The following is a 15620-nucleotide window of genomic DNA, read 5'->3' on the forward strand; positions in this document are numbered from 1 at the left end:
CAGTATAAAACAGACCACAAAGCCATAGAGTCTGTATTTTAACTACTTAATAACTACTTATTTTAACTGCTAAACTTTCTTGATGAGCAATTATATAATGGAACAAAGAAGAGAGAGAGAGAGAGAGAGAGAGAGAGAGAGAGAGAGAGAGAGAGAGAGAGAGAGAGAGAGAGAGAGAGAGAGAGAGAGAGAGAGGGAATTGTACAGGACCTAGAAACATGTGTTTATATAGTAAAAATACAAATCACAAATGTGCCTTGTCTTTTGAAAAAAGAGAATAAAGAGATAAAAGCATGAGGATTGAAAAAATTAAGAATTATAAAAATGGGACAAAGTTATATTCAAGAGAGGAAGTAAAGAAAAACAGATTGGTTTGAAAATAAGAAGAATACAAGCTAAATCTGAATTTGGGTATGAATTATCATCCAAATCCTTTATTCAATAAGAGGTGTTTTCTTAATATCATTTGGTTCCCTTCACATTTTGAGATACAAAGTGGTAAAAGTTGATATGCCTATAAAATGACATATACATCTATAAATGCTGAACTTACACTAAAGCTGCTAAGTTTTTTATTTAAATGTTTAGATTTATTTTCAGTCAGGAGAACACAATATTCATGCAGACTTTGAATTGAACCAATTTATTGTTGCACGTCTTGTTTTGTGCTGCAAGCTGATTGTAAAATAACTTAATTAATTGTTGTTGTATGTATGTAGGCCTACTTATATTACTTTTAACATAATCAGTCAAAGCAGGTCACGCTAACTTAAGTTGATGTATGCCTATCAGAAAAGTATTGTGCAGCAGGTGTCATGTGGTTGTCTACAAAAAAAGATAAAACAGAGTACAAGGTGTGTTTTTGAATTCAGTCATAAATGCTTGAGGGGGTTATTGAAGTTTAAGGCAAACGTTTTTTTTTGTGTCCACAGTGCATCTAGACTTGAAGAATTCGGGAATCAGTGCATGTTTAAAGGCACATCAGTGATGGTAATGAATTGTTTAATGAAATGCATGCTAAAATATATTTAGCAGGTTATTAATTTTTTTTTTTAAATAGCTGTCATAACAGTCCTATTTTAATTTAATTTTGTTTTGTTACATATTCTTATTTCTGTGTCTTAGTATGCAACACATGTACCAAAGCAAATTCCTTGTATGTGTAAATCTACTTGGTAATAAAAGCGATTCTGTTTCAGATTCTGATTCTGATTATGTAATTTAAAGATGATATGATGATTAAAATACATCTCAAATTTATTTAATAACGAAATAAAAATAATGCATGAATAATTATAGGATTATAAGCACATTTTTATGAAAAGGGCCATCGTGCATAACAGTAGCCAACTTTTTATTTTGGTAGTCTTTTTTTTATATTTTGATGCTAATTAATTGTATTTTGCTTATATACTTTTCAAATAACTAATACTTTTTCCAACACTGGATAAGCTACTTATTACTTAATAATTGTTTGTAACTATTGTATATGATAATAGCCTACTATTAATAATAATAACTCCAACAGTAAAACAAAAGTAAAATATTTTAAACAAATATGGTTGGGTATTCATTTAAGAAAAAAAAGAAGTAACCTCATTAAATTAATGTCACTAACAATAATTCAATGATGTGGAACAATTAACAATGTCCATTGGGCTGGAACATCGTATGGTTTTATAAAGAGATCACTGAGGAACAGCATTAACAATTAGTAAGTGAAGAGGAGGGACATCTCAATATCAGTGCAGTATAAGGAAGACGTTATCAGTTCTAGATGTGGTTCTAAGTTCACTTGTTCTGTTGAGGTTCTGCATGGAACGGGAGGCAGGCAGCGTTGTCTGCCCACTACCGTTGGGTTCTTTAGGAAGAGGTTTGTTTATGCAGCACTACTTTTGTGTACATCCGACAATTACTACCAAACTAAGTAGCAATTGTGGACCTCTTTTTTTTAAAAGAGAGCTACTAAAATTCTAAAACCGCGCTCACTTTTAAAGTTTCATACTCTATCCTCGAGAACTGTCTCCCGTTTCGACCCCGACAGACGACTTCGGCTGCGTTATTTGTTGGATCTATTTTCTTTTGGGGATGGCTGTGCTGCGCCTTTTTCTCCTTCGCTCCGCCATCTTGAATTGTAATGTTAGTTTCTAAAAAAAAAAAAAAATGTGTTTCCTGTGATATTTTTTGTTTAGGGTGTCGTGCCAAATTTGGATGAGTTTGAAGGAGTTTGATTTCGTGATTGTTTTCACAAAATCACATTTGTGAGTATTACGTGTTTGTTCTGCGTCTGTAGTCGACTGGAGACATTTAAACGCTACCAACGCGTGAAAATGCTTTCAGCTATCTAACTGCCTGCTATAATGATAAATAATGCCTGGACTGATACTCTGATTGTTCTACTCTCTTTTTATGAGTACAGTGCACCGTGTGTACAAGGGGATCGAGACACAAACTAACTTTTAATTCGCTTACAAATGATAGATTTAGCCTGCTAAGCTAACTAGCTAATGGTTTCCAAATCAAACAACCCAGGCTAACGCAGTGTGTGTTAGCTTGGGTTAGCCTGCTGTGATCCAGTGGTTTGCAGGTAACGTAAGTTACAGGGCAATGTGTGCAGTTATATATCTGCTCATTTTCTCGAATATTTGAAGCACACAACTGTATATTATTATTGTGATAAAGGGTAACGGTGGTGTGTTATTGTCGACTGTTGTTGACTGCTAGCTGACAAAGCTAGTGAGCTCACTGAAGTTAAGTTTGGTGCTAGCTAGCATAAACTAAGCAGTACTGTTAAATAATTCACAAATATGTGTTCTCTTAATAAGAATAGACACGTGTTAGTAAACGATCCCATAAAACGGGGTTTTATTATTTGGCTGTAAGCATTTTTTAATGGAATATTTGAAATCATCTTGAGATGTGGAGTGCATTTATTATGGTGTAGTTTTGTTAAATATCCCCACCCGTGTGATACTCTGTTCCGGTCTTTGTGTTGAAATAGGAGTTAACTGACTGTGTTTTTATGGTGGGTGTGCAACGTTTACTGTGCATGGCACATTGCCGGCGTTTGCTGCAAGCTAACCACCACCATGGCCGAGCATCTCCCCGGCGTCTACTTATAGTGGTTAGCTCCATGCTAGCGGAGAATGCACGGCTAGAGAGACGACAGTTGACAAACAATGCAACGCTATATTGATAACTCTTGAGACAATCTCGGCCTCAGCTCCCGTGCGTGGCATTTCCTGATACCTTGTGGTTTTAAATGTGGCTAACGTTAGCTTCTGAGCTAAAAAAAAAATGCGAAGATATTTTATATGCATCGATTACAAATGAGATGATGCTCATTGCGACGGAATAGCTCATTTGGAAACCACTTTACTCATATGACGGCAGTATAAATATTGTATGATGTGTTTTATAGGATTCTTAAAGTGCTCAGGACTGGGTGATCCATGAAGTGACAAAGCCATACTTTATGTGTGATGGTACCAACGACGTTTCTGTTGCACTTGACAATAAGCCAGTGCATTATGTGGGGTTAACACTAAGCGGCGCTACAGGATAATTTTAAACTTCTTTCCTCAACACATCCTTTCCTGTTTGTGTCCAACCCATGGATGTATATTAAGAACATCCAACCTAGTGGTGTAAGAAGGAAAGTAGTAATACCACAATGTACACATACTCTGTTAGTACGTAAGTAAGTACACGTCCTGTATTCAACCCCCCCCCCCCCCCCCAAAAAGTCAAAAAATACTCCGGTATAATATATATTTTATTACTAGATTATACTTATTAATGTATAAACTTGTATATTTAGTACTTTATATACTACTGGGTATCCTAACATATAATCATAATAATAATAATACATCATACTTTGTTTTCGAATTTTATATTTTGTATAAATAATCAAAATTGGCAAAGTATCTCAACATTAAATATACATTTAGTGGAGTAAAGCACACTATTTTTCACTAGACTTAGTAAAATAATAGTATCAAGTAGCAGGAAATGGACACACTCAAGTAATTTAAAGAGCCTCAAGATTGTACCTGAGTAAATGTACTTAGTTACATACATTCCACCCCTGCTTAAACCTACCACAGTGTAAACAACGCCAGTCACCACTGGGGGAACTGACAGGTCACATTTTAGCAGCAGCTGCCAGTTGTGAGCTTGTCTGCCTTGAACCTCAACAATTCTAGTAATTTCAAATATTTTTTTAAGTTTTGTGCACAATATTGATCACAGAATATGCAAAGGTTCACAGTATAAAGTATAGAGAAAAATGAATGACTTACTTGTCCCCTGTTCGGTGATGAATCTATTTTGGTGGTTGAACAATAGTCATTGTTTCTGTATTTGTCTTAGCAGGCTTTGAGCTGATAACACATCCACCTGCTCATTTTCATCCCATCCATCTGTGTAATCTAATTTGTGTCATCTAGTGACGTTTTGTTTTTCGCTATGCTTCCAGGTTTCAAACTCTAGACCCCAGTCTTCCCCACTCAAGAGTGTTTCTTCATCTCGGAGACTAAATGCAACTGGACCAGGGGGATTGTGGGCATGAAGTGGCTTGGCGAATCCAAGAACATGGTATTAAATGGCAGACGACACGGAAACAAGTTGACCAGCGAGCAACATGTGAGCCAGACTCACTCACAGCGAGTGTCCCTGCGACACAGCAAAAACAGAAGTCGGAGGTGTAGCCGCAGTGAGTTACACATGTGTGTTAACAAATGTTTACATACCTCATTAGGCACACCAGCCTAACACCAGTCTTGGGTTTGGTGTTTACAGGGTTTATTGCAGCCAGCCTGGAGGCAGAGAGGCGCTGTGTGCCCTCGTCAGGAATGACTGCCAAGGAGTTGTGTGAGAATGATGACCTGACCACAAGCCTCATCCTGGATCCATACCTGGGCTTTCAAACTCACAAAATGAACACCAGGTCAGCAGATATATCACAGTGTAACTGATTATCCCGCAGCCTATTCACACTCCTATAATATAAAAGCATTTATATTGATTGTCCTGGATTAGGCTGTATGTTATTTCAGATATTCCTATTCGGGTTCCATTTGCTTCATGCTCTTAATTTATCCCTGCAGATTTCGACCAATTAAGGGAAGGCAAGAAGAGCTTAAGGACATCATCGAGCGCTTCAAGAAACACGACAACTTGGAGAAAGCTTTCAGAGCTTTGACGACCGGAGACTGGTCTCGAAATCAATTTCTCCACAAGACGAAAGCTCAAGAAAAGCTCTTCAAGCAACATGTAAAAAAACATTTCCCAAGATTTCCCATGTTTTACATTTTCCAGCATCAAAAACAATAACATGACTAACTTTTTGTTTTGCACAGGTATTTGTGTATCTGCGGATGTTTGCCACAGACAGCGGGTTTGAGATTCTCCCTTGTAATCGCTATTCATCAGAGCAAAATGGAGCTAAAATTGTGGCAACAAAGGAATGGTGAGGATATGCTGCCACTAGTCCATGAACTAATTGCATTAGCCCCCACCTGCTAAATGAATATTAACTGTATTAGCCAGCACATTTAAAGGCTGTTCTGGTGTATGGGTGAAAGCACTTCTACCGGAGGTAATGCTGCCCATTTATGCAGTGTTTAATAAACTTTTCCTACCTTTTTTTTTTTCCTATCGTTTTTTTTTCTCCTATCGTTCTTAACAGGAAGAGAAATGACAAGATCGAGTACCTGGTGGGATGCATTGCCGAGCTTTCAGAGAGTGAGGAAAACATGCTGCTCCGGCACGGGGAGAATGACTTCAGCGTCATGTATTCAACCCGCAAGAACTGTGCGCAGCTCTGGCTGGGACCAGCTGCGTTCATCAATCACGGTACGAGTCAATATTGTTTCTCATGGTCTGGTTTCATCACGAGATGCCCTCAGGGTAATTTTTATAATTAAATATATAATTTATAATCTCCACTAGTCCAATATTCTTTGTATGGATACTAATTTCATTTTTCCCTTCTTTGTTCAGATTGTCGACCAAACTGCAAGGTAAGTTCTCTAGAACACTTTTCTTTAGAAAAAAATATAATCTTAATTATAATTTTTTTTTTTAGAGCTCCTGTTAATAATCACATTTTATTTTTCTGTTTAGTTTGTATCGACAGGACGGGACACAGCCTGTGTGAAGGTTTTGAGGGACATTGAACCAGGAGAAGAAATCTCTTGTTACTACGGAGACGGGTTTTTTGGGGAAAACAATGAATATTGTGAATGCTATACATGTGAACGGTAGGTGGACCAATTAGTTGCACTGAGAAAATACATAAAAACGTAATCTAGAGCTTAATCACAGCCGGTCATGATTCAACACTCTGACGTAAACTGCTCACGGTCGGGGTAGAATTATCAAAAATGACTCGGTGGCTCTGTGTGATCGTGCTATTTAGACAACTATTTACGAAATCTATCATTAATTTTGCACCACATATTGATTTTAAAGTGCTTCTGTTGCTTCCGCCAATAAATATATCCTGCTAGGTTCATGATCCGAACTGCGCCTATACAACCCAGTCTCATGGCATTTCGTGTTCACCAACACGATTTTTAATCTATTGATTCGTGTTCACCAACACGATTTCCCCCTTTTTTTCGTGTCACACAGAACGATTTTAAAAGCAATGTATTTCTACTGGTAATGTGTTTCGTGCCTGCAGCACGTCTTTTTTTCCGGTCGGGTCTTAGAAGACCGGAAGCTGTGTGGTTCATAAAAACATGTTCTTACTCAATATCAAGCCACAAGTATTGCTTTTATTTTAAATCGTATAATTTCGGACTTTTGTTGCCGTCTGTGAGGAAAATAAATGGGGCTCAGAGCCTCAGAATACTGAAATCTGTATTTTTTTTAAATCTTTTTTTCCTTCTAATTTGTTATTCTTTTCAAAATAACATACTGTTATTTACTCAACAATAACACACAATTGTCCTTGCTTTTATTTATTGGTTTAATTCCATAATCTCGGGATTTTTTGGCGTCCGGTTATTATTATTTCAAAATAAAAATAACCGGAAACAGACGTAGCCATTTCGAGCGATTACCCAAGATCCTCAGCTATGGTTTAAGCTCTTATTGGATGTCTTAGCCGCAATGCATGCTGGGATTTGGTGTTTATATGATATGAAATCCGGAAAACATTTTAAAAGAATAAAAGAATACTTAATTCCGAGTGTGCTTGCTTTTCTCTTTGAAAGTCATCACATAACGGCATTATAATACACGGTTCGGCTGCATTACATATTACAGATCTGCCGTAGTTCTTTATTTATAGTGCCCTGATGAGAAGACCTTTGGAAAAACTGGAAGAAATGCCGCCGAAACTGAATACTTGACGTGGATCATAAATATATCAACAATTAAACAACATCTTCAATTTCTCTTCACACAATACGTCTCCTTGCAGTATCAACACTAATTTGGCTGACTTTTACATTTGATCTAATTCATAGATAGGTTATATTTACACCATAATGGTGCACAGCTGATATAAAAGGACTTGTAGTTTTTAAAGATATTACTGATTTTCTTTGAATATAACAATGTAAATACTGAGTCTGAAATAGTATAGCAATATGCTGTAAAATTATGTGAAAGCATGAATAAAACTACACATCTTCAGATGTTGTACATACATAAGTGTCCTACATACATAAGTGTCCTACACTAATAATACTAATAATAAGTTATTATGGCTGTGTGTAACTTGTGTGCACCGCCTAGTGGTTAAAGCACGTTATTGAATTATTGTTTTTATGTGTTATATTTGATAAAAAAAATATTAAGAGTACATATACTTTCATAGGAGGAAAGTAGAAGGTCTGTGATAGAAATATAGAATATAAAAAATCAAGAAGATACTATAAGTGATCTCTACAATAAAACAGTTTAGTGCAGGATGTACAAAGATATTAATAGGAGGAGGTGCAAAACAGAAAAACGAATTAACCTTTATTTAAACATTAAATAATACTTTAGATTAAGGTCTTCTTTTAAATAAGAAAACAACTTTGGGGGTATCTATCTACAGATAAATATTAAGCCTCACAAAGTACTTAACATAATTGCTTTCCTGCAATGTTAACTATGTTGAAGCACTTATTTTAACTGATATTATACACATTAATTATACTCTTATGTATGTAGATAGAATAAGAAATGTGCAGAATATGACAGTTTAATGGTGGAGGTACACACATATTGATAGATGTCTTGTAATGCACTGTTGAGGAACCTGTGACCCAAGATTTTCATTCATTGCATACACCGTAGTTGTGTATATGATTATGTCAATAAACCTTTGAAAATCTTGAAAGGGATGTGCAAAATAGCCATAATATACAGTCTTTAATTAACTATTAGTAGAGAATAACGAGTAATTAATATACTTTATTACTCGTTTCCATTCATGTCAATTGCAGTCAAATATCTCCTGATTGTTGGCATTTGACAATCACCTTACCTGAATTTTACTCGGGTGTAACTATTAAAGTCTGCTTTAAGGGTTGTTTATATTTCACATCATTAATCAGAATCTGCAAAGTAACTCAAATAAATGTAGTGGAGTAAAAATACCAGGTTAACCTCTGAATTGTAATGGAGTAGAATTACAAAGTAACAATGAGCTGTCATGTGGGTATATATTAATGCTGCGCATTATCGACACGAGCGATTTTCACCCATTTATTAATTATATGTTTTACATTTGATAACACCAATGTGTTTAATACTGGCAAATTCTAATTGTGGGAAAAAACGAAAACGTTCAGTAGAGATGTCCCATAGAACATTTTGCGAAACACAATAGCCAGCGTGTGTAGTTCTGGGGGGCGTTCGATTCCAGTTTTGGATAGGCTGGCGTGGTTTCGTTCCATTTCAAACAGCGGTTTGACGCTCGGCGTAACCTTGGCGCACTGCCACTCCAACATCCAATCCCAGAGTTTGAAGATTAATCACGGGGACTGTAGTCATAAACGATAGCTGGGGATTTATGGGTAGTGTAGTGTCTTCGGCCATCCTAAACTAAGAAATGTTGACAATCGCAATGATGCTCGAAATGTCCCTTTTATAGGCCTACGTCTGTTTCCGGTTATTTTATTTTGAAATTCAGTTCCTGACGGACGCCAAAAAAGCCCGAGATTATGGAATTAAACCAATAAATAAAAGCAAGGATAATTGTGTGTTATTGGTGAGTAAATAACTGTGTTATTTTGAAAAGAATAACAAATTAGAAGGAAAAAAAAGATTAAAAAAATTCAGATTTCAGTATTCTGAGGCTCTGAGCCCCATTTATTTTCCTCACAGACAGCAACAAAAGTCCGAAATTATACGATTTAAAATAAAAGCAATAATTGTGGCTTGACAGTGAGTAAGAACATGTTTTTATGAACCACACAGCTTCCGGTCTTCCAAGACCCGACCGGAGAAAAAGACGTGCTGATTACATTGCTTTTAAAATCGTGCTGTGTGACACGAAAAAAAGGGGAAAATCGTGTTGGTGAACACGAATCAATAGATTAAAAATCATGTTGGTGAACACGAAATGCCGTGAGACTGGGTTGGCCTATAACCACGGTCTGTTATCTCCTTTAAGCATACTGTTGTTGTCAATAATAAAATGTTAAATGCCATTATTAACCAATCAGAATTGATTATCATGATGAACAGTATTATTTTTGGGACAAATGTTGTCATTATTGTGTTTTTTTTCCACCCAAAAAAATAAATAAAATATATGAATGCAACAAAGTAAAAAAAAAACCCACAAATATCAAGATGTTCGGAGTAATAAAAAAAAAAAATTCAAAAGAGAAAACTCAAAACAACATAAATTATTGAAAACTATGTAAACGGACGTGTTAAATTGTCAAACGGTTATATTACCAGTATTATAAAATCACAAGTTAATTCCAAGATATTAGTTTTTTTGCTCAACTATTCACCTTTTTTGTTGCAGACGGGGCACTGGTGCTTTCAAATCCAAAGCTGGGCTGCCAGTGGAGGTGCCGGTGATCAACAGCAAGTACGGGTTGCGGGAGACGGACAAGCGTCTCAACAGGCTGAAGAAGCTGGGGGAAGGAAACAGGAGCTCAGATAGTCACTCTGTAGGCTCCCACACCGATGTTGACTCTCAGGAAATGCCAAAAACACATCAATGTAAGAGTCTCCTAAATATTCAATGCTGTAGCCATAGTTACTGCACGGGTTCAAATCCTAAACTCAAAGACTTCGGAGCAGAGAAGAAATCCCACCTGCCAGCGTGGTGTGGTAAAGGTAGCATTCTACTAATGATTTGAATAAGAACATCAGTATATTAGAGTAGGGCTATATAGATGTAATTCTGTATCGTGAAGAACAATATCTTTATTTTAGGACTTCTTGCTATCATAATTCAGTGTTTATCCTTCTCATTGAAGTTATATTATTCATTATTGATGTTGGCTCTGAGTCACTGTTTGATTCTGTAAATGTCACCCAGCCAACACTGTAGGCAGGTTTCTTGAAATGTTATAAATATGTTATGTGCAACTTTTTATCTTTATCTACCAGCTGCCAGAAAAAGAACATCATCTTCTGGCCTGAAGTATAAAAACAGGACTCAATCCAGACAGACTTTGTCAAGAGCCCTTACTACCTCATGTTCAAAACAAGGTCGTGTAAACAATAACAGGGTACCAAAGAGACTAAAATCCCAATCCAAGCCTTCACTAAGTAAAGTCCAGTTGCGGAGTCGCAGGAGGGGTGCAGAGCCCAAGGCGTTGGCCAAAGGAGAGACTTGCCAGCTGGGTCTCAGGGACTCAAAGGTGTCGCTGTGTAAAGGCGTCACCGTGAAGAAGGAGAAGGATGGACAGGAGCTGGTGCAGCAGACATTGGGCCAGCGGGGCTGCCTCACCCGTCATGCTGCCAAGGAAAATGGCAATCTACAACATGTGCAAGGTAGTGAGGGCAGTCAGTGTTCGACGTACAGAACTCGCAGGTCCACAAGGACCCTGGTAACAGCCCAGGAAGCTGCAGCTGCTGTTAAGCTAGAGCCCATTGCTATGGACGGCTTGAGCCCAGTCCCTGGTGGAGTGGTCATTAAAACAGAGCCAGCTGACATGGAGTACCACCTCCACCATGGGGTAGGACATGAGCAGCCATCGTTAGACTCTGGCTATGCCAGAACAGGCTCATGCACCAGGCGGAAACGGCCAACACGAACAATTAAATGTGAGGACTCGTACGACGAGCCGTTCATGCCGGTGGCTGCTAGTCACAACACTAACTTCTCAGACTGTGGGAATATGGTGTTGAGCTTCGCCGACCGGCATAGGGACTACAACGGGGTTTCCAACGGCAGCAAATCTCTTCGCAGGGACAAGGGCAAGAGTAGCTGTCGGTCACAGGACAAGGTGAAAAAGAAGCGTCAGATCACGCGATATGACGCCCAGCTGATCCTGGAGAACAGCACAGGTATCCCCAAACTGACGCTCCGCCGGCGGAGGGACAGCAGCAGTAGCAAGACCAACGACACCAAGGACCCCATTGGCTCCTCCAACCTCTCTGCCTCTTCGGTCAACTCGGCCTCTTCCAGCAAAATCAGCATCAAGTTCAGCAAGGACCATGACAAGGACAAAGGCAGCTCATACATAGCCAAACTAAATAACGGATTTTCCCCCGGGGTCCACAGCAACTCCACCAAGCTGAAGTTCCAGCTGAAGAGGGAGGACGATGCACGGAGGATATCCCAGACCAAGGCGGACCAGATGTCCTTTAACGGGGACATGGGCCAGAGTCTGGACTCCAGGAATGGTGGACATCGGACCCAAAAGGTCATGGCAGAGCCCTCGTCATCGTCGTCCTCATCGTCATCTTCAGAGGAGGACACGGACGACGAGGAAGAGGAGGATGACGATGACTACTTCGACAATGAGTTCGAAGACGATTTCATTCCACTTCCTCCAGCGAAGCGCCTCCGACTCATTGTGGGTAAAGACTCGATAGACATCGATATCTCCTCCAGGAGGAGAGAGGATCAGTCCCTGAGGCTCAATGCATAAGCTGTGGAGCTCATCACTCCCACCTTTCCCCTGTAAATAAAGATGACTCGCTAATCAACTGTTGTGTTGATGTAAAAGAAGTACAGTAATTTAAAGAAAAAAGAAATTGCTGAAAAGTTAAACATTTGAATGAACGTTACTAAAAGGTGCTGTTGACCTAAAACAAATGTCTGTTATTCACCTATGTTTATAATTTAGTTTCAATTTGAGTTTTTTTTTTTTAAAGCAAATACTCAAGAGAAAAACTTTAATCACCAACTCCATTTTCCTGCATTTTGGCCCTGTCTACACGAATAGAGATAATTTTGAAAACTGATATTTTTGCTCACGTTTTAGTCTCCTCCCCATACAAACAGAATTTTCAGTCACCTAAACAGAGATTTTCAAAAACTGTGGTTACTGTGTATCCGTGTAAAACGTAGTGTTTGAGAAAAAAAGCTTTGTGTAATGAGCATGCGCGTGAAACAATGGCGGACTAACTGTCGGCTTTTGTAAAGTAACACTAGGCAGCAAACCCACCTCATCTTGCATCCACATGTTTTACATTCACAAGACAAACTCGCTGCACATTCTCCGAATCTTCTAACCTGGTATTCGACGCATCGTTGACATGGCGCCACCCATTGGTCTGACAAATATTTGGAGTTGGTTTGCGGAGGAGATAGTTTGGGAAAAAAGGCCAGATGGACAGCTTTTATTTTTTAAATGTATTCGTATACGTGTAGACGGAGCCAAATATTTGCATTCTGCGCTAAATGAAAAGGGCAGGAAGTGGTCCTCTTCTGAATAATCTGGCCTCATCCTAAGTGAAAAAAATGCATTTGTTTTAAGTTCAACTCTTCCTTTAAGTGAATGCACTTGTTATATTCATAATGGACATGGATATTGTAGAAAGTGTACAGTATGGTGACTATCCCCCTCTGTCTCATAGGCAGGTTTTTATTGAGCTTTTGATTTCTGTCTCATAGTTTGTAATCTTTTCTGTGGTGAACCATGCAGTGTGTCGTGGATTCTCCAGAGGCATTATAAGAACAGTCAGTCAGTTCATTTGGATTCAGGTGCCATGTTCTCATTATCCCAGTAGTTCTCCTGGTTTAAAGAACCCCTTGAATTTCATGAATTATCAACATTATTTACTGTGTAAGTTAATCACGTGTCTCTCTGTAGAGTTCAATCATGCAATTTTAAACCTTTAAACAAATCTGTGCTATCATGTTTTTCACCATAGAAAGAGAAGCAAACTGTTTTATATGTTTTAACATGCATCAAAATGTGCTACAGACCACTTTGCAGTAACATTATGCATGTGTGTGTTTAGTTTGCCTGCAGTTGTCGCACATTCACGACACAAACGATACGATGGAGTTGCACAATGTTTTCTTTTCCAGTGAATCGACTCCACGGCGCTGTAAATAAAGTCAATTAAGCTGCAGAATTCAAAGAAATAAAAGCACACCGTTTTTTATAATCAGTCGAGGATAAATGAATGGGCTTTGTCTTTGGCGCTACTGTCATAATGGTAACATGGCACACATGGTAGTTCAAAGGTAAATCAAACCAAATCCGTACATTAAGGCTACCTATTTGCTTTAATTTGTAATTCTGAAAAGTAATGTACAGAAAGACTGGCTCATGTCCCTCAGATTTATTTTCTCTAAATGTCCAGTCTCACCTTTTCAGAAGTCAACAAAGATGTCCGTCTACACTAAAATCACATTGTCTGAAATGTTAGTGTAATCATGTATTCTTTTCTCTATGGTGCTACTTTTGTTTCCTTGTCATCTTTGTGTGAGTCTCTGTCCTGTGTGACTCTTTACTGGTAGATGGTGGCAGCATTAACTTCGACAGGTCCAACAATTCTGTAGAAATACACATTTTTAGAGCAGTAATATAAGTTATCAGTTGTCTGTAGCCTACATTTACTTTGTTTGCAGAAACTTTAAGAAACTGTCTATCCCACAGCATTAGGTGCCTTAACAAAAAGCTTGTTCACACATTTAGACCACATTTGTAACTAATCATTGAAAAGTGACAATGCTAAAGCCATCTGCTCCCCCCTTGAAATTATTGAAACACGATAAGTCCACCGTCAGTCCTTCTGTATATTATTTTATTTTTGTTGTGTGGAAGTTAAGGAACTGTCTAATAGATTCAAGGGATCAACAGAGTTTGAATGTTAACCCACTTCTCCTTGTGTGTACTGTTCATATCACCAGCAGCTAATCACCGTTCTGATCCTGGTTCAGTTCCCCCCTTTGTCGGACGTCTCCATCCTACACTGTAAACTGTTCCAGGTGTACCGTCTGTGTGGTCTTTGTCCAATAGACAGCTGTCAAGATTCCCAATTGATAACAAAAGTTAAAGCAAAAAAAATAAAAAAGGAAACACAAATGTGAATAGTTTGCGGACATTTTAGCGTGTAACGTGGGTAGTGGGAAACGTAAAGAGAATTAAAAATGGACAGTGCGTATATTGTCCGATATGTAAATCTTGTGAACACATCTTGTACTTATTTAACAGTTTTGAATACTTGAAAACTATATAAAGTTTCTTTGTGAATCTTGTTTCCGGAGCCTGTTTTAAAGTTCCCTGGATGTTCACATCCAAGTTTGGCTTTTAATATGGTGTCGATCACAAATATGGATTATTTATATTTAACCTTTTTTTTATTATTGTCAACCAATCCCATGAATAGACCAACACCAGCAATGTTTCCCATTGGTAGACGTAATACTGACGACACACATTTAAAAACAGCTCACAGATTTGTGGGGACTGTTTTTAGGTGCGGATGAATTCACATTTGGTGGTATGTGAGTATTTCTGGCAGCATGTCAGTGTTTGTGGATATTCAGTGTAACATGGATGTCATTGCCATAGTTTTTATTTAAAAGAATCAGACTTTAATGTGTTATTTGATTTATTCACGTTTGTTTTTTTAACTTTTAAGGAGATTTGTTGACAATAAGAAACATATGTCACATAATGAGTTATGTTGATTTATGTTTGTCGGGAAAAATAAGTAAGTTAAGAAACTTTACCAGTAGTTTCAGTTTAAAAGGAAGAGAGGGACAAATTGTGATTGGTATTTCGGGTTCTCTTGGCAACATCTGTGACTAAACCACCTAACCAGGTGCTAGCCAAAATGATACCATTTAAAAACATAAACGGCCGTCAGCGAATCGAGCCGGCTGTGATATAATTTCTCGGTCATAATCGGTTGTTTCCGTGAACGGCCGACTGTTGTGTGACGGCAAATGCTGCGGCTGCAAGGCATTGTGGGGCAGCATTTTATCCTCTTCTTTCCATGCATTTTATCATCATGCGCTAATGAGCAACTCTCATAGGAATGAATGAGGCCCCGCCTCCCACGCTGTATCCAGTTCTTATTATACATCCATGCTTCTTTCCTAAAGGGAGGTCCAGTGGTTCATAAGTATTAATGTGGACCACCCATAGACTGTATATATAAATGGACGTAGGGTCCGTAACGTCACCCATAGGATTCTGCAGAGTTGCCGTGAAGCCCTTAGTAGGCGGAGTCGGCCACTA

At 38.3% G+C, this 15620-nt stretch overlaps 1 protein-coding gene across 3 annotated transcripts; it reads left to right on the forward strand.

The window, feature by feature from the left end:
- The first annotated feature begins 1788 nt into the window (after positions 1-1788).
- kmt5b (lysine methyltransferase 5B) lies at positions 1789-14632 on the forward strand. Of its 3 annotated transcripts, none has more exons than XM_034105409.2 (10): positions 1789-1873; positions 4481-4717; positions 4804-4951; positions 5112-5277; positions 5364-5473; positions 5693-5859; positions 6007-6026; positions 6130-6266; positions 9986-10185; positions 10579-14632. In XM_034105409.2, the coding sequence occupies exons 2-10, from the start codon at positions 4570-4572 to the stop codon at positions 12066-12068; spliced, it is 2586 nt and encodes an 861-aa protein (XP_033961300.1). In that variant the 5' UTR covers positions 1789-1873; positions 4481-4569; the 3' UTR covers positions 12069-14632. The 3 variants fall into 3 exon arrangements, with proteins under 3 accessions (XP_033961300.1, XP_033961294.1, XP_033961309.1); XM_034105403.2 differs by lacking the exon at positions 1789-1873 and adding an exon at positions 1891-2261; XM_034105418.2 differs by lacking the exon at positions 1789-1873 and adding an exon at positions 2330-2587.
- Positions 14633-15620: the final 988 nt, after the last annotated feature.

The sequence above is a fragment of the Pseudochaenichthys georgianus genome, chromosome 3, assembly GCF_902827115.2.
Source record: "Pseudochaenichthys georgianus chromosome 3, fPseGeo1.2, whole genome shotgun sequence".
NCBI classification, from domain to species: domain Eukaryota; kingdom Metazoa; phylum Chordata; class Actinopteri; order Perciformes; family Channichthyidae; genus Pseudochaenichthys; species Pseudochaenichthys georgianus.